At 36.6% G+C, this 19,733-nt stretch overlaps 1 protein-coding gene across 3 annotated transcripts in view; it reads left to right on the top strand.

The window, feature by feature from the left end:
- Nucleotides 1-19,733, top strand: part of ATF6 (activating transcription factor 6) — a 234,143-nt gene that overhangs the window by 14,939 nt on the left and 199,471 nt on the right. For all 3 annotated transcript variants that reach the window (XM_027527485.1, XM_027527476.1, XM_027527490.1), the window contains exons 3-7: nucleotides 1,568-1,655; nucleotides 3,680-3,780; nucleotides 10,835-10,964; nucleotides 11,569-11,772; nucleotides 18,481-18,701. In XM_027527485.1, coding sequence (XP_027383286.1) covers nucleotides 1,568-1,655; nucleotides 3,680-3,780; nucleotides 10,835-10,964; nucleotides 11,569-11,772; nucleotides 18,481-18,701 — 744 coding nt within the window. The remainder of the gene's footprint in view (nucleotides 1-1,567; nucleotides 1,656-3,679; nucleotides 3,781-10,834; nucleotides 10,965-11,568; nucleotides 11,773-18,480; nucleotides 18,702-19,733) is intronic.

Raw genomic sequence — 19,733 nt, 5'->3', positions numbered from 1 at the left:
GAGATTGGATTAAATCATCTTAGAGGGCCCTTTGCAGTTGTATAACCATCATTCTTCTACATGGCAGTACAGTTTCTCTTGAGAAGTTGTTGAGGAAGCAGAGTATATAAGTATCAGCATGTTTTGCTTTACAATAAAATGGGCCTGTGAAATTTCCAACCAGATAAAATTCTTATGCTGTAAAAGGTATTTGACTTTTTTGGCTGAAGATTGAGTATGAAGCATCCCTGAAGTAGGTCACGCCACTATTGAGCATGTTACAAAGGATTGCTAGTAATCAGCCAAATATTGCTCAATTTACTTGGACTACGAAAGTTTAAAGATTTTTCATTGCTGAAAGTATGAGGCTGTTTAATTTTTTATGTATAGATTCAAATTTGAGGAAAAAGCAAAGGAGATTGATTTAAAAGTTGTTTCTTTCATAATTTCAGTAGTTTTTTCTTTTTTCTGTGTGCAGTTTCATGTGTTCTCTTAAGTAACTTACACTAATATTTTCTCAGTTTAGGGCAAATATAAGATAAGAAAAATTTCCCTTCTTCTGTTACAGTCTCAATAAAAAATAAACCAAATAATAGACATTTGGAAGGATAATATTCTAGAAATTATTACTAGTGGTTGTTAATAATTACTAGATTAATCTTTCCTTTTTGCCTGAGGGTTACTTTCTTTTTTGTTGCTGTTTTATTATTTGTCACATTAAGTTAATACCGACTACCTTTTGACTTGTTGTACTGTTTTTATATTAAGTTTCCTTTGTTCTTATCTCTGTGACTTCAGACATTTAAAATAGTAGTGATACTGTCTTAAGTGATATGAGGGTTCTGAAATCATGTGGTTATTCTATATTATTATATATGGTAGAAAATGGTTATGACCCAGAATACACTTATATTTACATTAAAAAAAATTGTCACCTAAATGACAAGAAGCTAAGAGCTCCTCTAAAAGGTTTATTGACCCCTATTTGAGAAACTTGGTGTTATCTTCTAGGATTAAAAAAAATTTAGAAATTTGAAAACTATAGACCAGTAAAAAAGATAAAATTGCCCTCCTCCTGTGGATCTCTTCCTTCTCCCATAACCATTTTAATATTTGGTATATCTGAAGGTTCAGTTAGTCTCTTTATGATTCCTGAATGTCTTTTGGATACATCTGTATTCTTTCCATTGCAGATAGAGATGATTTTATAAGTAGGCATTTGCTTTGACTTTTTTCCCTTTAGTGACAGTGGGAAAACTTATTATACTGGATCTCCTTTATGACAAAACATATATTTTGTGTTAATATCTTGTAATAGTGTCTCTTCATTGAAAAGAATGAGACCAACTGAATCTTTCTGATAGATGTTGACTCCATTACCTCCTTCCTAGTTATTACTACTGTGCTTAGAGTAAATTGGTTTATCTCTAAGGTATCTAAGATATATTCTCAAGATGAATTGATTAACTTAGAAAATTATTTTTTCTAATTTGGGTAATAGTTATTTTTGACAAGTTGTTTCTGTTAGTTTGGTTTCTGGATGTATATATTTTAATCTGATATTCTTTTGCTGATTTGAAATCTACAGGAAAGTAATTTTGATAATCTTGATTTTGACTTGGATTTGATGCCTTGGGAGACAGGCATTTGGGACGTCAACAACCAATTCTGTACAGGTAATGATGTATTTCATTGATAAAAACTTTAAATGGATCCGTATTATTTTATGGTTTGGTAATAGTCAAAATTAGGTGGGGTTATTGGTCTACTTTTATTTGTTAAAAAATTCCAGGGACTACATTCTACTTCTGGTATGGCCAGGCATACATAAATTTCTTGCCAAAATAGATATAAAGAATTTCAGAGTTATGGCAGAGTCACATAATGAATGAAAATTTTATAATTCAGAAATATCGATTTTGAATTATATGTAATACTCTAAGAGATTATATGTAATACTGTAATATTTAATATTTGAATTAAATGTAATACTGTAAGAGATTAACCTCTCTGAGAATTAAACAGGATTTAGCGAATCAAAGGGAAGAGACTTGGATTATCAGAACCTAGGGCCTTAGTGTAGCTGTCTCATGTAGACCCTTCTGAGGAGGAGCCACTACCTGGACGATGCCAATATCTGTAAGGGGCCACTGAACTGGGTTTTGGGTGTGCTGAAAAAAACTAGAACCTAAAGCAAACTGTCCCTTCTGGGATAAAGCTGATGGAAGGATGAAAAAAAAATCCCTTCTCCCCCATTCTACCGTAAGAAACATCCTTCTAGAATCCCCTATTGACAGGACCTAAAAGGAAGCCAGCTGGGACTTGTATTAATTTTCATCACAGACTATAGGAGGTGAACATGGAGCTGAGTAACAGTGGGTAATTAACCAGCACATTTCCCCATCTAAGTTACAGCCCTCCCCCTCTGTTGTAATTCCTATTCCCCTTCCTTTTATATATTAGTATATCTCACTCAATTCCTTTCTTTCCTCATAGAATATGGACTACACAGGGTCAGTGTTCTCATTACTATTATGTAACAAACTTCTCTAAAACGTAGTGGCTTAGAACAACAACCATTTTATTAGGCTCCCAGAATCTATGGGTTAGGAATTTGGACAGGATACATCAGGAATTTCTTGTCTCTGCTCCATGGTGTCCAGACATCATCTGGGAAGATTTGGAGGTTAGGGTAGCCTGACATCTGGGGGCTCGGACTACCTTAAGGCTTCTTCCCTCACATGTCTGATGCCTGATCTGAAATGATGTGAAGATTTGAACTGCCAGTGTGAGAGCTGACCATCATCTTTCTAAATGTCCTGGCTTCCTCAAAACCTGGCAGTCTCGTGGTAATCAGGATTCAAGGGCTCAAATGTGAGTCTTTCAGCTACCTAATGTAACCCAGACTTGGGATTCACATATCGTTACTCCCATACTCTGTTGATTTAGGAAGTCATAGGCTCACCTAGATTCAAATAGAAGAGAATATAATCACTGCTTCTTGATGGAGAAGTGGCAGGATCACAGTACAGATCATGAGACACGGCAGGTATTTTGCTCCTAACTTTGGAGAACACAGTCTGGCACAGATTCTTCTCTCCTTCCTTCCTACCCTGTTAGAAATTTGGCACTGAGGAACACTGCTGGGCTGAAGTTGATCAACACATTTAAAAAAATAGTTCAAAAGATAGGAACATTTTTGTATTGTAATTTTATTGTCAAAAATGCTTTCCACAAAAATTCTTCCCTGTTTCTTATGTTTTAAAATTATTTTGGGGGAAAATCTATAATTTTTTGCATATGGCATAATATTCAAAAGATACGAAAAGTCTATAGAGTAGAAAAATGTCTCCTTTGGCTTTTGTCCCTCAGCCAGCAAGTTCTGCTTCCTAGAGACAAGCACTGTGACCAATTTCTTAAGTTTATCTTTTAAGAGAATTAGTGCAGATGTTAGTAATAGTATGTGTATATGTATTTATATGTATATATACACATATAAACATACATATAAATTTATTACACAGATGGAAGCATATTGGATATACTATTTTCTGCATCTTGAATTTTCACTTGATGATATATTTTGGTGACCTTAGCTTCTATATCTGAATTTTGAGAGTAGATTTAACCTTTTTTCTTATTTATTCTGAGTTTATATTGTCCAGTGGGAAAATTTTTGCTTCTCCTTTTCCAATTAAAGATATTAAGACAGAACCTCAGCCACTTTCGCCAGCCTCCTCAAGTTGTTCAATCTCATCTCCTCAATCAGTGGACTCTTACTCATCAACTCAGCATGTTCCTGTAAGTAACTAGTCTTTTACAATGATTTTGGTTATAGTGGTATCTGGGAAATATGTATATGGGGAAGGAAGTTAACTTTTATTAAGTGCTAATATAAATCTTACCTCTTTTAATCCTGAGGAAGGACCTTGAGGGAGTTAGAAAGTTATTAGTCTCTTTGATTTTGCCACCCTTCCCTTATGATCTTGTTTTTATAATTTCGTTGCTTCATTTGTTTCATTGTACTTTACCAGTATCCAGTATTTTTTTGTTTATCAAGCTTACTCTGTCTTTATCAAGTCTTTTCTCTGTGCTACACTCTTTCCTCCCTATTAGGATATATGTTCTTGGAGGACATGGTCTTTGTGTGACTCCTTAGCCATAAAACCTAGAATGGTCTCCTTAGTTCAGGAATGCCTAGCACTATCTTTTGAATGAGTTAGTAAGGTTTTTTACAAAACCTTAAACATGCTTCTGCTCTTCATCTAGGAAAAAAATTCTTGAGGGCAGGAAAAGAAAATACCAAAAGACTTAGGCATTTTTTGGAAAGGAAAAAGGAAAAAAATATAAGAAGAAAATTTAAATTAATGTTTCAATATATTATATCTGATGTAAATTGAGGTATTTCATTCTGGTGTGGTTTACATGTAGCAGTTACTAAATCCTGATGATTTTATCTGCTTAGTATCTCTAGGATTCATCTTCTCCACCCTGCCAGACTATCATCACCTCTTCTGGATTAAGGCAATAGAATTTTGACTGGTCTCTCTGCCTCCTAATTCCCCAGACCTTTCTTAGCAGAGGAATCTTCAAAGAGAAATCTTTAAAAATCACAGGTTTGATTGTGTCAGTTTTTTGCTTAAAACCTTCCCAACCATTACAAGGACAAAATCCAAATGGCTAGTGTATCAGGCCCTCCATGACATGGCCCCTGCTTACCTTCCAGTCTTCTTTCTCACTGTCCTTCCTACCCCTGCCTTCTCACTGCTCTTGGCTTTACCTCCAGGAGCTCCTGTGTGCTCCAGTCTGTGAACAACTGCCCCAAGAGCTGTGTGAGACACCACCAGTGAACACGGGCAGTGAGACCTCTGCTTCTACCATTTTAGATTTTTGGACATGCTCTTCCTTCTAGCTGAAATAGCCTTTTTTTCCCTTCCCTTGGAAGAAGGTAGCATGTTACATCCCTGTTCTTCACTTTGTTTATTTAACTTAGTGGTATATATCCTGGAGGAAACTACAGTTTCAGGTTATAGATTCTTTCTTATTCCTTTTTATGGCTTTACAGTGTTCTGGTGTGTGGTTATATCATACTTTGTTCAATGATTTCTGTATTGATGGACATATGTATTGTTTTCAGTCTTTTCTGAACTCAAACACTGTTGTAATAAATAACTATATACATAAGACACTTCATATTTTTGCCAGGATATCTTGGGGATATACTCCTAAAGAGAGACTGCTGAGATCAAGGTGATTTTTAATGTTACTGTTTATTGCTGAATTTCCCTCCAAAGGGTTGTACAGTTGTGTATTCTGACCAGGCAGTATGTGAGAGAGCCAGTTTTCCCTTTATTGCTACATAGTGTTAACTTGTTTTATTTTCTATTCTCTTATTATAAGTATGGTTGGACATCTTTTGGTATATTTCATATGTATAATGCCTATTTGCATTTCTTTTTATGAACTGTCAAATTTTTGTCCATTTTTCTATTGGATTGTATTGGTCTTTTTCCCTTCAATTTTTAAAGTGTTTTATAACATATTAGAATTATTAGTGCTTCAGTTCAGTTCAGTTCAGTTGCTCAGTCGTGTCCGACTCTTTGCAACCCCATGAATCGCAGCACACCAGGCCTCCCTGTCCATCACCAACTCCCGGAGTTCACTCAGACTCACGTCTATCGAGTCGGTGATGCCATCCAGCCATCTCATCCTCTGCCGTCCCCCTCTCCTCCTGCCCCCAATCCCTCCCAGCATCAGAGTCTTTTCCAATGAGTCAACTCTTCGCATGAGGTGGCCAAAGTACTGGAGTTTCAGCTTTAGCATCATTCCTTCCAAAGAAATCCCAGGGCTGATCTCCTTCAGAATGGACTGGTTGGATCTCCTTGCAGTCCAAGGGACTCTCAAGAGTCTTCTCCAACACCACCCTTCAAAAGTATCAATTCTTTGGCGCTCAGCCTTCTTCACAGTCCAAGTCTCACATCCGTACATAACCACTGGAAAAACCATAGCCTTAACTAGACAGACCTTTGTTGGCAAAGTAATGTCTCTGCTTTTGAATATGCTATCTAGGTTGGTCATAACTTTCCTTCCAAGGAGTAAGCGTCTTTTAATTTCATGGCTGCAGTCACCATCTGCAGTGATTTTGGAGCCCCAAAAAATAAAGATTAGTGCTTAGGTTGTGAAATAAGTTACAAGTGTTTTCTTCTCTAATTTGTCACTTTCTATAAGCTTTATTTCTGGTGTTTACTTTCTCTAGGGATACTTTTCTCCATAGCTGAATGACCAATCTTCTATTGCTTTTGTTGTTGTTGTTACTCAAAGGAGGGTTTTAACTGCTCAGAAGTTATAATATTTATATTCTTGTCTTCTTGGATGTGTGTATATATAGATAGATAGATGTGTGTGTGTGTATATACACACATATAGATAGATATATAGCTATGTAGATAGACAGATGAGAGAGAGAGAGTTTGGAAAAACCTCAAACTTACAGAAATGTTATGAGTACATTACAAAGAACTTTTTCACCCTGAATCATTTGAGACTAAATTGCCAACCTGATGCCTTGTCACCCCTAGATACTCCAATGTCTACTTCCTACAAGTAAGGATATGTCTTTTAGTCATAATACAGCTTAAAATCAAGAAATAAATGTTTATACCTTATGGTTATCTGATCCTCAGCTCTCATTTAGATTGTACCAGTTGTTCTAGAGGTATCCTGTAGAGAGCAAAAGGAGCTAGTTTGGAATCATACATTGCATTTGGTTGTCCTGTCTCTTTAATCTCCTTCAGTTGAAATAGTTCATTCTTCCTTGACTTTCATGACTTGTCACTTTTGGAGATTAAAGACTAGTTATTTTATAGAATGTCTTCTGGTTGGGTTTGCCTGGTGTTTCCTCAGGGTGAGATTCAGTTTTGTGGCAGGAATATCACAGAAGTGATGCTGTGTCTGTCTCATTTACTTTGGATGCTGTTGCATGCTGTTTTCATTTGTCCTGTTACTGATGAGGTTTACTTTGTTCATTTGATTAAGGTGGTATCTTCCAGGCTATTCTACTGTGAAGTTGCCCATCTCCCTTTGCCATAAATGGGTATTTTATGAGAAGGTACTTTAAAACTATGTAAAAATATCCTGTTTCTCATCAAACTTTAAATTCATTCATTTCTTTGTTTATATCAGTATGGACTCATGGTTTCCTAGTTTATTCAACAGATTTAGTTCAGTTCAGTTGCTCAGTTGTGTCCCACTCTTTGCGATTCCGTGAACCGCAGCACGCCAGGCCTTCCTGTCCATCACCAACTCCCAGAGTTCACCCAAACCCATGTCCATTGAGTTGGTGATGCCATCCAGCCATCTCATCCTCTGTCATCCCCTTCTCCTCCTGCCCTCAATCTTTCCCAGCATCAGGGTCTTTTCCAGTGAGTCAGCTCTTCATATCAGGTAGCCAAAGTATTGGAGTTTTAGCTTCAGCATCAGTCCTTCCAAAGGACACCCAGGACTGATTTCCTTTAGGATGGACTGGTTGGATCTCCTTGCAGTTAAAGGGACTCTCAAGAGTCTTCTCCAACACCACAGTTCAAAGGCATCAATTTTTCTGTGCTCAGCCTTCCTTATAGTCCAACTCTCACATCCATACGTGACCACTGGAAAAACATCGCCTTGACTAGATGGACCTTTGTTGGCAAACTAATGTCTCTGCTTTTTAATATGCTGTCTAGGTTGGTCAAAACTTTCCTTCCAAGGAGTAAGCGTCTTTTAATTTCGTGGCTCCAATCACCATCTGCAGTGATTTTGGACCCCAGAAAAATAAAGTCAGCCACTGTTTCCACTGTTTCCCCATCTATTTGCCATGAAGTGATGGGACTGGATGCCATGACGTTAGTTTTCTGAATATTGAACTTTAAGCCAACTTTTTCACTCTCCTCTTTCACTTTCATCAAGAGACTCTTTAGTTCTTCTTCGCTTTCTGCCATAAGGGTGGTGTCATCTGCCTGTCTGAGGTTATTGATATTTCTCCCGGCAATCTTGATTCCAGCTTGTGCTTCTTCCAGCCCAGCGTTTCTCATGATGTACTCTGCATATAAGTTAAATAAGCAGGGTGACAATATACAGCCTTGATGTACTCCTTTTCCTTATTTGGAACCAGTATGTTGTTCCATGTCCAGTTCTAACTCTTGCTTCCTGACCTGCATACAGATTTCTCAAGAGGCAGGTCAGGTAGTTTGGTAATCCCATCTCTTTAAGAATTTTCTACAGTTTACTGTGATCCACACAGTCAAAGGCTTTGGCGTAGTCAATAGATTATAGCTCATTATTTTATTTATTCTGATTCTTATGTTGTCCTGGATTTTGCCAGTGCTGGTCCCTTCACACTGACTCCTGTGTTCTGGGCTTTGACACCCTACCTCAGGCTGATGCAATATGGATACAATCATTACCTTACTCTGACTCCCTGGGCTTGGCTGCCTGCCCTTACTTGCTTCGCTTGGACTCTGACACTCCCGCAGGCTGCCTCTCTGTGTCCGTGCTTGTCTTGCACTGTGCCCCATCTAGTGGCTTTAGGATCAAATTATTCAGGAAGTAATAGTTTCTAAGTGACTTGTTAATATATATATTTCCTAAGGTTTTAGTTTTAATTTTCAAATCTGATCCATTTGGAGTAATCCTGGTTTATGATGTAAGATACAAATCCAAGTTTTTTTGTTTTCCTCAATGACTATCAGAAGGACTATTCCAGTACCATTTATTAAAGTTCCTTTTTTTTTTCTCACTGATTTCAGTTTTGTGTATGTGTTTTAAACTTACGTAAATGGTATTATATTAGATCTCTTTATTTCTTACTGTAAAAAATTAGCACAGTGTTTTTAAGACCCGTTCATATTGCTCTGTCTGCATCAGTTTGTTGAATGTAACTGCCTAACCCTTCACCTGCATCACAGTGAACATTGTCAAAGATGTCGCCTAGTAGGCCTAAGAGCTGACCTTCATATGAAGTGTTAAGGACAAATCTAGTTTTAATTTTCACTGTATAAATGAACTAGTTTTCCCAGTTGTATTGCCTTTGTAATCATCTTGTTAAAGAATATTATATGTTTCTCTGTTACTAAGGGTTTCTTTTTTGTCTCTCAGTTAAGCTTTATCATTTTCTTCATATAGACCTTATACATTCTTTAAAAATTAATTCCTAGGTATATCATAATTGCTATTACTATTATGAATGAACTATTTTTATTATATTGTCTAAGTGATTATTAGTACATTTTTATAGTGAACATTTTTTTGTTGGTTCTTAAATGTGTTCTAAGTAGATAGCACATCATCTTGCAAAACAAAGGCACTTCTGTCTCTATTTTAATATTTGTTCCTTTTATTTTAGTTTCTGCTATAATTATGTTTTGTAGAATTACAGAAAAAGCAATTATTTCTTTCTTGTCCCAACTTTAATGGCAAAGTATTAGTATTTTACCATTAAGTATGACTTCGGCTATCCAATGATGCCTAGCTTTTTTTTTTAAGTGTTAAATCATCCTTCCAGTTCTTATTTTCTAGGACTTTTATGAAGAATCTTTGCAGAGTTTTATTAAATGCCTTTTAAGCATCTAAGGCCATAAAGATAATCATTTCCTCCTATATTATCTCTTACTGTTCCCCCCCCCCCCCGCCCCCACACACAAATGTATTATTATTCAATACACTATAAGGTTCATGCAGTCCTGGGTTTTGGCTACATGGTGATAGGTGTTAGGGATGGATGAATGAAGCAGTTCTCGTCCTCACCAGCATGACTGAGAGTGACCATTTCTGCCACATGCTCTTTCAGGTTATTTTAACTTTTCGTATCTGATGATTAAAAAGAAAGATTTTCTTTTAAATTTGCCTTTGGCTACCATTTGCATTTCCTTTTCAGTGAAATGATGACTCCTGTCCTTTGTTCATTTTAGGCAAATATTTTCTCTTAATATATATCTTTTAACTTTGTTTATGGCCTGTTTTTTATTATAAAATAATTATTATTCAAATCTGTTTTTTCTTCCTCTATGGCTTCTGGATTTTTGACTTAAGGGGGCCTACGTTATGCTAAGAGCAAACAAGTATTCTTTTAACTCTTCTTTCAGTGATCTTGTAGATTCTTTTGAAGATGATATGATGTATGTATGTAAATGTATATGCCTATTTATTTATTATACATAACATCTTTCTTTCTTGGAATTGAAATGCTACTTTATCCTATGTTAAGTTTCTTTATTTTAGCAAAATGAGACAGATCCACTGAATATTGAATTTTGGAAAATATTAATATTTGTATATCTCTGCATTATTAATTTACCCATTAAATAAAATAGCCCTGCTCCTTTCAGGATTTTTCTTTCAAACATTAGGGACAAAGGTAGTTTTAATAAATAGAAAAGGATGAAAATAGTAAGAATTATTTGTTTTTGAAATTCCTGTAAGTCTGAATAAGAGATGGTAGGGAAAAGATATTAGCATTTTACCTGTAAATCTATAATGATACTAAATGTTTGTATGGCTAGGAATCAAGTAAAACATAAAGTTTGTGGGAGAAAATGTAGAAGCAGATCGAATCAGTGATCGTATCTTTAATATAAGAGGGTTAAATAGACATACTTCGCTTTTAGTTACTTTTACTTTTGTATTGATGGATAATGTTGATTTATCCATCATCTCTTAGTGCTTACTGTGTAGATATAGTTGTAATATATCACACCTTTGACTTGAAATTATCTTGAAGTGTTTCTGTTTATGCATGGATCTTGCCTCTCTTTCTAAGCCATTTTCTGCTCAAGGATACTGTTCTTCTGCATGAATTTATTTGTGTTGTATTTTACTGCAGGAGGAGTTGGATTTGTCTTCTACTTCTCAGATGTCTCCTCTTTCCTTATATGGTGAAAGCTCCAACAACCCCTCCTCAGCAGAGCCACTGAAGGAAGACAAGCCCATCATTGGTCCTAAGAGCAAAACTGGTATTACTCCATCTGCTAGCTTCTGTTATTTCTATTGTAGACTGAGAGTAAGCTCCATATCTTAAAGGAAAATGTTGGATTAAGTGTATGTTTATTAAGCTAGCTTGCTGTTTTTAAACTAGTGGACCTATATCCTTTGTTGTGAACGTTAATGTGAAGAGGAAAGGGAAAAAATGATCTTCTTTGGTTGTCTCTGTCTTTATAGGTGAATGATGCCCTGAAATAGATTTAGGGCCCCATCTTCAGGAGAAATTTCCAAGTTTCACCTATAAGAAGTTGAATGTGAGGCCCATCTGCCTGTGGCATTTGTTAACCTCATTCACCTCAATGCTTTATTCAGTGATTTTAGCTGTTTTTCTTTACTGGTTCCTGTGTCCCCTTTGCAAAGCTGTAGCTTGGTCAGAAGGGAAGACCTCAGATTGAGGACTCTTCTTCAGTCCACTTAAGATAAAATTCTGTTTTTCAGTACATTAAACTATGCTTAAACTTCAGTTAAGGGTAGTCAGAGGTTAAGATAATGTGTAGAGAAAGGTGTATAATAGAATCTGCTTTCTTGGATTTGCTTAATTGCACTTAAATAATTTGTGGTTTGGTTTTTCTCCAGAAAATGGACTGACTCCAAAGAAAAAAATTCAGATAAATTCGAAACCTTCAATTCAGCCCAAGCCTTTATTACTTCCAGCAGCACCCAAGACTCAAACAAACCCCAGCGTTCCAGCAAAAACAATCATTATTCAGACACTACCAACACTTATGCCATTGGCAAAGCAGCAGCCAATTATCAGTATACATCCTGCACCTACTAAAGGTACCTGAATGGAATCTGATGTTCTGTATGTTTAATTGGAGGACTCTGAGGCATGGGTCATATGACTTGTTTTAATTCAGGGTATAATTTCTGAGCATATGTTGGGTGTGTGTGTCAAGAATGTCCTTGGCTCTGAGGAGGTTATAGAGAGATGGTTAATAGGTGGTTCCTGTCCTAACAAGGGAGGTAGCTATCCAGATCAATTATATCTGATACTTCTTTTTTCTCACAGTTTTAGTGAAAACAGCCTCTAAGGCTTGTAATTTTGTAGGGAAGAAGAAAATCTGGGAAACTTTCTTGATGCTATTGTATTCTGAGATTTTTGTATTTATGAATTTTTTTTGTTTTTAGGGAGAGGTTAGTATTTAAAATACAGTGGTCCATTTCAGGTCTAATAGGTGTGGTTTGACAATAGAATCAGACTCTTAAATCTCCTAGTAGTAGGAAGCATTGTTTAATAAACATGAGCTTATACAGGGCATTAAATACCTGAACCTCTGACTTCAAGCCATTAAGAATGTGTGTTTCTATATTTCATCCACTAGATGGCCTCGTATAGTTGATTCTATAAGAAGTTGAGGTCTATATTAAAAGAAGTTCAAGTCTGAGGATTTGGTACTGTTCACATATAGGAATATGTATATAGTTGTCACATATATGACCAACCTAGACAGCATATTAAAAACAGAGACATTACTTTGCCAAAAAGGTCTATCTAGTCAAAGCTGTGGTTTTTCCAGTAGTCATGTATGGATGTGAGAGTTGTACCATAAAGAAAGCTGAGCACCAAAGAATTAATGCTTTTGAACTGTGGGGTTGGAGAAGATTCTTGAGAGTCCCTTCCCTTGGACTGCAAGGAGATCCAACCAGTCCATCCTAAAGGAAATCAGTCCTGAATATTCATTGGAATATTCATTGGAAAGACTCATGCTGAAGCTGAAGTTCCAATACTTTGGCCACCTGATAAGAAGAACTGACTCTTTGGAAAAGACCCTGATGCTGGGAAAGATTGAGGGCAGGAGGAGAAGGGGACGACAGAGGATGAGATGGTTGGATGGCATCACTGACTCGATGCACATGAGTTTGAGTAAGCTCTGGGAGTTGGTGATGGACAGGGAGGCCTGGCGTGCTATAGTCCATGGGGTCGTAAAGAGTCAGACAAATGACTGAGTGACTGAACTGACTGAACATACAGGACTCATTTGCACACAGAGCTCTCTTGGGAAGAGTATTCATCATCCTGCCTATACTGATGTGTGTACACATGGCTAAAGCGAAACTTGTGCAGCATTGTTTCCGTGGATTTATCTTATTGGCACCAAGTAAGACTAGGTATCAATGGGATATGGGTTATAAATAAATACCAGTGTTACGTTTATAACTATTTTCAGTTATAGATTTTTAGCTCATTTCTTTGAAGCATGGTTTTAGTGAGGGCAAGGTCATAAATTTGATTTCTAGGTACTCTATTAACTTTGCTCTATTCCATGGTCATAGACAGTATGGCATTGATAAAAAGAACTAGGTGAAAGACTGGATGGATCCGTGAAAATTCACCAATCCCTTCCAGAAAACCCCAACCAAACAAATCTGAAATACCTGCCCTCTGAAGACAGGGTCAAAATACGGTCTTTTTCATATGAAAAATAGCAGTCCTGTCTAATGGGTATTCTTGGGACCTGTGAATGGATATCATGAACTACTTGAAATAAAATGCAAGATTTAGTGTATATTATTTGTGAATTTTTCTAGGGATAGTCTCCAAAACTTTCATCAGGATCTCAAAAGTGTACATCATCCCAAAGGCTAAGAATTTAAATGTGTGAAGAACTTTATTATAGCTTCCATAAGCTATTAAAACACATACATAAAAGGTAAAAGTTTGACATTAATATGATCAGTATGTAAAGCAAGAGGTGTTCCTAAGAATTTGCTCTTAGTAGACCATTGGCTTCTTGCCTGGAGAATCCCAGGGACGGGGAAGCCTGGTGGGCTGCCATCTCTGGGGTCGCACAGAGTCGGACACGACTGTAGCGACTTGGCAGCAGTAGCAGCAGACCATTGGCTGTGTTTGAATGATAGAAAATCTTACCTATAGCGAGAAGAGAAAACTTCTCTGAGCAGTTTATCAGTTTCAGAGGCCTGAATCATACACTATTCAGAACTTCAGTGCTTTCCCATTATCTGAAAACAGTATTTATTTTGGGGGGAGCATATGCTAATACAGGCCTCGTTACTATTTTTATAGTGTAATCTGGAGAGGTAATTTTGTAATAACATAACAGATTTAAATGTATAACTTCCAGTCTTACATTTATTTGATAATGGGGAGGGAAGAAGAGAAATAGGAAAGGCATTTTACAGTTAATCAATATAAGTATCAGAAGTAAATATTTGTTATTAAAAAAGAAGTAATTTCTTTTTTTGGCTACACTGTGCGGCATGCGAGATTTTTGCTCCCACTCAGGGATCAAACCCTTGCCCCCTGCATTGGAAGTGCAGAGTCTTAACCACTGGACTACCAGGCAAGTCCTGCAAAAAAGAAGTAATTCTTACAGGATTAAGTTCAAATTGTCTGGCTTGGAATGTGAAACTCATCATGGTTTGTCTCCAGTTTAGTTTTCTAACTTTACCTTATAATAATAACTCTCCTTTCTATAAATCTTTGGTTCAACTAATTTGGCTATTGTCCATTACATTTTCTTGTTTTTTCTAGTTTCTTGACATGCTGTTCAGTCTGCCGTAAATAACTGCTGCTTACTTCTACATCTGTGTCCTATACATTCATTAAGATTCTTATGATAGTGCAGGTGAGAGGTGTTGAAACTTAGACTATCAGTGAAGATCCAGGATAGACAGTGGAGATGTTAGAAAGTGTAGAATCACAGGGGTTGGCAGTTAGGTGATGGGAATGGAGGATGGAAAAAGGGCAAGTATCCTCTCTTGGACTTTTTGGGTAGATAGTGGTTCAAATCATTGAAATGGAGGATAAAGGTAAAATAACTTGCTCCAAGTCGTCCTATTAATAGAGGCACAGTCAGAACTTGAGCCCAGATGGTCTGGCTCAGAGTCTGTGTAATTAATTACTATGCTCTATTGCCTCTAAAAGAATGCAGACAAGTGGTCCTTGATCTCACGAATTGACTATCTAATTGGAAAATTATATCAATAGTTAAATAACAGTAACTATGAAAACTAATGAATTAATTATACATGAAATACCCTTACGAAAGTTATTATACATAAAAGATCAAGTGCCAGATACCATTCTAAGTGCTTAACTGTGTCATCTTATTTACTCCTTACATCAACTCTGTGAGGATAGGTGCTTTATTATCATCTTCATTTTATAGATGAGAAAATTAATAAACAGAGAAATTATTTACTCAGTCACACAGCCATACTCTTTCAAACAAAGAAGACATTCAATAAATGTTTGATACAAAGTTTGAAATCTTTGAAGATAATTGAAAACGAAGACACTGACTATCACAATCAGTGAGTCATCCATAGTCAAGTATTCAGCATTGAAACCAGCCATGGTCCATGAAGGGGGATTTGTGTGTAATGCCAAAGAGGATTTTAAGCATGCTGAAATGGATAAACAGTGTTTTGGTATGCCCTTTTTAACTGTTTGCACATGAGGAACAGTAGTAACTTATGTTCAGCTGCTAACTATTTAAGCCCTGAAACAGTTCTTTGCCTTGCGTTTTGTGATCTGGTGAGCATCTAGCACGTCAGATTTAGCAAGCCACCGTGAACACACTGTAATAGAAATGTAGTTGCTTCTCCCCATTTTGTCTTGAACCCAAACATGCCAAGACTATTTAGAGGATCTTTGATTTAGATATTAAATAATTTGAGGTTAGTTGGGCACTCTGGGATGAAAGGGCTTGATGAGCATTTTTGAAAAAAAAGAGGCATCAATGGCCTGGAAGGACTTGGAGCCACATTTGGTATGCAGACCTTGCCTTGATATTGCTTCATCTCCCTTGCTCCATGCTACAGTTCTCTTAGCAAGGAGATGGTGATAACCAGACATGAACACTACAGACTTGGATTATTTTTTGAATCAATTTTAAGAAAATTGATTAAGAAAAGCCATCTGCATGTGTTGTCTGCCAATGCTTTAAATCTGTAATTGGAGCTAAAAGTAGGATTGTTTCCTTGAAATGATTTCACTCTTTACATTTACCACCTTCTCTGACCTTTGGAGTAATCCCCTAAATTCACTGAACATTTTAGTTTTGCGGGGTGGCTCAGAGGGTAAAGCAATGCAGAAGACCTGGGTTCGGTCCCTGGGTCAGGAAGATCCCCTGGAGAAGGAAATGGCAACCCCCTCCAGTACTCTTGCCTGGAAAATCCCATGGATAGAGAAGCCGGGTAGACTACAGTCCATGGGATCACAAAGAGTCGGACACGACTGAGCGACTTCACTTTCACTTTACCATAATTTTTAAACTCAGGAGATGTGGAACACTGCCCCTGATAATGCTCTTTTCAAAGTATTGCTTTAAATCAGTGGTTCTCAACCTGTAGACTGTGGATCCTGGGATATGGATGGTTGAAGTGGCAGTAGCTTTTGGCTTTTTTGTAGGGTATCTGCACATCCATATTTTCTGTTGACTGGATACATAATTTGTTTCATATATCTTTGCACTGATTTTTAAAAATTTTGTGGTTATACTTAGGATAATAAATTCCAGATTCATTTCAAATCACTAGTAAATTCTTACTAAACTTTTCTCATCACATATTTTCTCCATCTACAGAAACTGAAAGGACTGCTGTGATAGTCTTGGGTGACATGATGTTTTTGATATTAAAGAAGGGTCCTTAAATTCGGGGTGGGAACCTTTGGTCTGAGTTTTACATTCTTGACATACATGAGTATGTCTTTCACAGTACCAGATTAACTGTAATAGATCAGTAAGTGTTATTTAAAAAACATTTGGTGATATGCTATTTATTATTATTACTTTTGGTTTTGCAACGTTGCTTGCAGGATCTTAGTTCTCTGACCAGGGACTGAACCTATGTCCTTGGAAGTGAAAGTGCAGAGTCCTAACCACTGAACCACCAGGGAATTCTCTATTTTTATTTGAATATTTGGCTAGAGCAAGTTTATATCTGCTTATGAGTTATTACCATATTTTATATGTTTTTATTTCATAAAGTAAATTATTCCAAGGGAAAATTAGAAGATAAGAATACTTGCTGCTACTGCTACTAAGTCACTTCAGTCGTGTCCGACTCTGTGTGACCCCATAGACGTCAGCCCACCAGGCTCTCCCGCCCCTGGGATTCTCCAGGCAAGAACACCGGAGTGGGTTGCCATTTCCTTCTCCAATGCATGAAAGTGAAAAGTGAAAGTGAAGTTGCTCGGTCGTGTCCAACTCTTAGCGACCCCATGGACTGCAGCCTACCAGGCTCCTCTGTCCATGGGATTTTCCAGGCAAGAGTACTGGAGTGGGGTGCCATTGCCTTCTCTGTAAGAATACTTAGGGATCACTTATACTAAATTGTGTATATGATAAATCTGTGAAATTACTTTTAGGTCTTTCTTACTAATTTATTTACTTTTTAGGGATAAAATACTATTAATTCTAGTATAAGTATGCTTTCAAGGCCTTTTGAGACAGAAAGACTGATTTTATAGAAGTGATTCTTTTTCAAGCTAAGACATGTTCATAACAAACAGGTGTTTGAAGCATTATTTTGATTTTTAGTTTTCTTTGATCCTTTGAAATACTGAGCTGAATTTTACATGGGTCATGCATATTACACTGTCTGAAAGCATAGTATTTTTTTTTCCTTCAAGAAGAGTATAAATATACAATGGGAAATTTTAGTTGCCAGTTACTTTAATACCTTTATTTTGCTAGATAGGCTCAGGCAGCTGTGGATGTTAGGTGAGGCTTTCAACGCCTTATAAAATTGGCCAGATCTGAAAGCAAACACTCAGCAGACAAATAAAAGTTTTACTAGATCAGTATTGGACTAGATCAGTATTGGGAGTTGTATGAGCCTTCTTTAGGTTATGATATTAATTTTCAGAATAGCATAATTTTAAAATAAGGTTAAATGTGAAGATTAAGAAAAGACTTGTAGACTATTTTGGTGGGTAGGGGAGTCAACATTATCTGGTTGTGTTAAATTACAGATCTCTGTTTCCCGTGTTAGCTAAGAATTTATCTCAAGTGGTTTTAACATTTTTGATATTTGTAGACTCAGATTCTTCTGAGTATTGACTTCCTGAATCTCTGTCATATATTTTTGGTGTTGTATGTATTTCTAAATCCCATTAACTTAAAATATATGATTCCGTGCTCAGTATACAAGGTTTGTTCTTTGTAATATGATAAATACTTCTAGCATGCAAAAGTTTCAGAGGTTAATACTTAGGGAAATCTATGTATAACTTAACAGATTTAGTATTTGTTAGTTGAAAAAAAGTGTGGAAATACATTGTTAATCATAACTTCAAAGAGAATGAATTTAAAACATATTTTAAATTCATTAAAAACACAGCAGTGAAAGTCAGCAAGAATGTGTGCTGCTCTTGATTGTGGTTTAATTGGTGGTTTCAAATCGTTTCATGTGGTTTTTACCTATTGTATCTGCAGAAGAGACCTAAGTGCTCAACAGCTTGCCTCTGCTGCAGCAGTTACGCACCCTCTGATTCCTTTTCTTTTTTCTCTACTGCAGGTCAGACCGTGGTGCTCTCCCAGCCTACCGTGGTTCAGCTCCAGGCCCCTGGAGTTCTGCCCTCTCCTCAACCAGTCCTTGCTGTTGCTGGGGCAACCACGCAGCTACCTAATCATGTGGTGAATGTGGTACCAGCCCCTGTGGCAAACAGCCCAGCAAACGGGAAACTTTCTGTGACCAAACCTGTCCTACAAAGTACGATGAAAAATGTGGGTTCTGATGTAAGTTTTGAAGTTGAATGCTTTTTTTAAATGCCTGATTTTAAAAATGAGAACAAAAAAAGGACACTATTTTTGTTTTTTAACGTTTGTTATATTGTGTCAAATGTGCTGAAATTGCACATCCAGTGGAAAATTAAGGTAAGGCTTATTTTGTTAGAATCTAAGTGAAAAGGTTTTAAAAAGTCCAAAGTGGTTTGACTAAGAGAGGTATGCATACCTTCCTCTTCTTTAATTCCTTCTTTTGAACCTTTTCATCGCAATACTTTAGACTGTCACCCCCAACTCAATCATAAAATACTAGTATTTTACAGGATTCTTTCATGTTTCCTGATTGAAATGTTTTTGGCAACGCCCCAGATAAGTCTGTAGACTTCTTTTTGGTCAGAGTTTATATTTAGCTTCTCTCTTAACTTACTGTAGAGTTTTCACCACTGCATAATGATGACTTGCTACTCTTAGGAATTCTGTTTCTTAATGATTATTTAGTTTTTTCCCATCTTTGCAAACCTTCAGAGTTTCTGTTATAGGGACTTTCTGTAATTCGTAAATCACAGAAAGTTTCCCAAGATCTGTCACAGCCTAAAACCAGTTACAGTATTTGCCAGCTAACTCTTGCTTTCTTTAAAAGTGATACAAAATACCTTATGTTGTGTGTTAAACAGTAATTGAACATCACGGGCCTGAAGTTCAATGAAAGTTAAAATCAAGTAATTAGTCTGAAAGTGGATTCTCTAAAATCATGACTGGGAAAGCAAAACAAACCCTGTATCTTTTTTAAAATAAAAGTGGATATTACCTTTTCTTTAGGTATTGCAAAGTATTTTTAAAATCCTGTGAGTTATGTAACATTGTATATCATACTATTGACAGATCTGTCTACTAGAATTTATTAACTAGCATTTCAGTAGCCATTTCATTGTAGAATTGCTCTACTGTTGCATAAACACAGCCAAGTAATCTCCATCAGCAATATTGTAAAGACCCATAACAAAAGAATATTATCTACTGGAGTAGAACACCGAAATTCTACAG

This window comes from Bos indicus x Bos taurus, chromosome 3, assembly GCF_003369695.1.
Source record: "Bos indicus x Bos taurus breed Angus x Brahman F1 hybrid chromosome 3, Bos_hybrid_MaternalHap_v2.0, whole genome shotgun sequence".
Taxonomy (NCBI): Eukaryota; Metazoa; Chordata; class Mammalia; order Artiodactyla; family Bovidae; genus Bos; species Bos indicus x Bos taurus.
The sequence above is the reverse complement of the archived record's forward strand: the minus strand, read 5'-3'. Positions and strand labels throughout refer to the sequence as shown.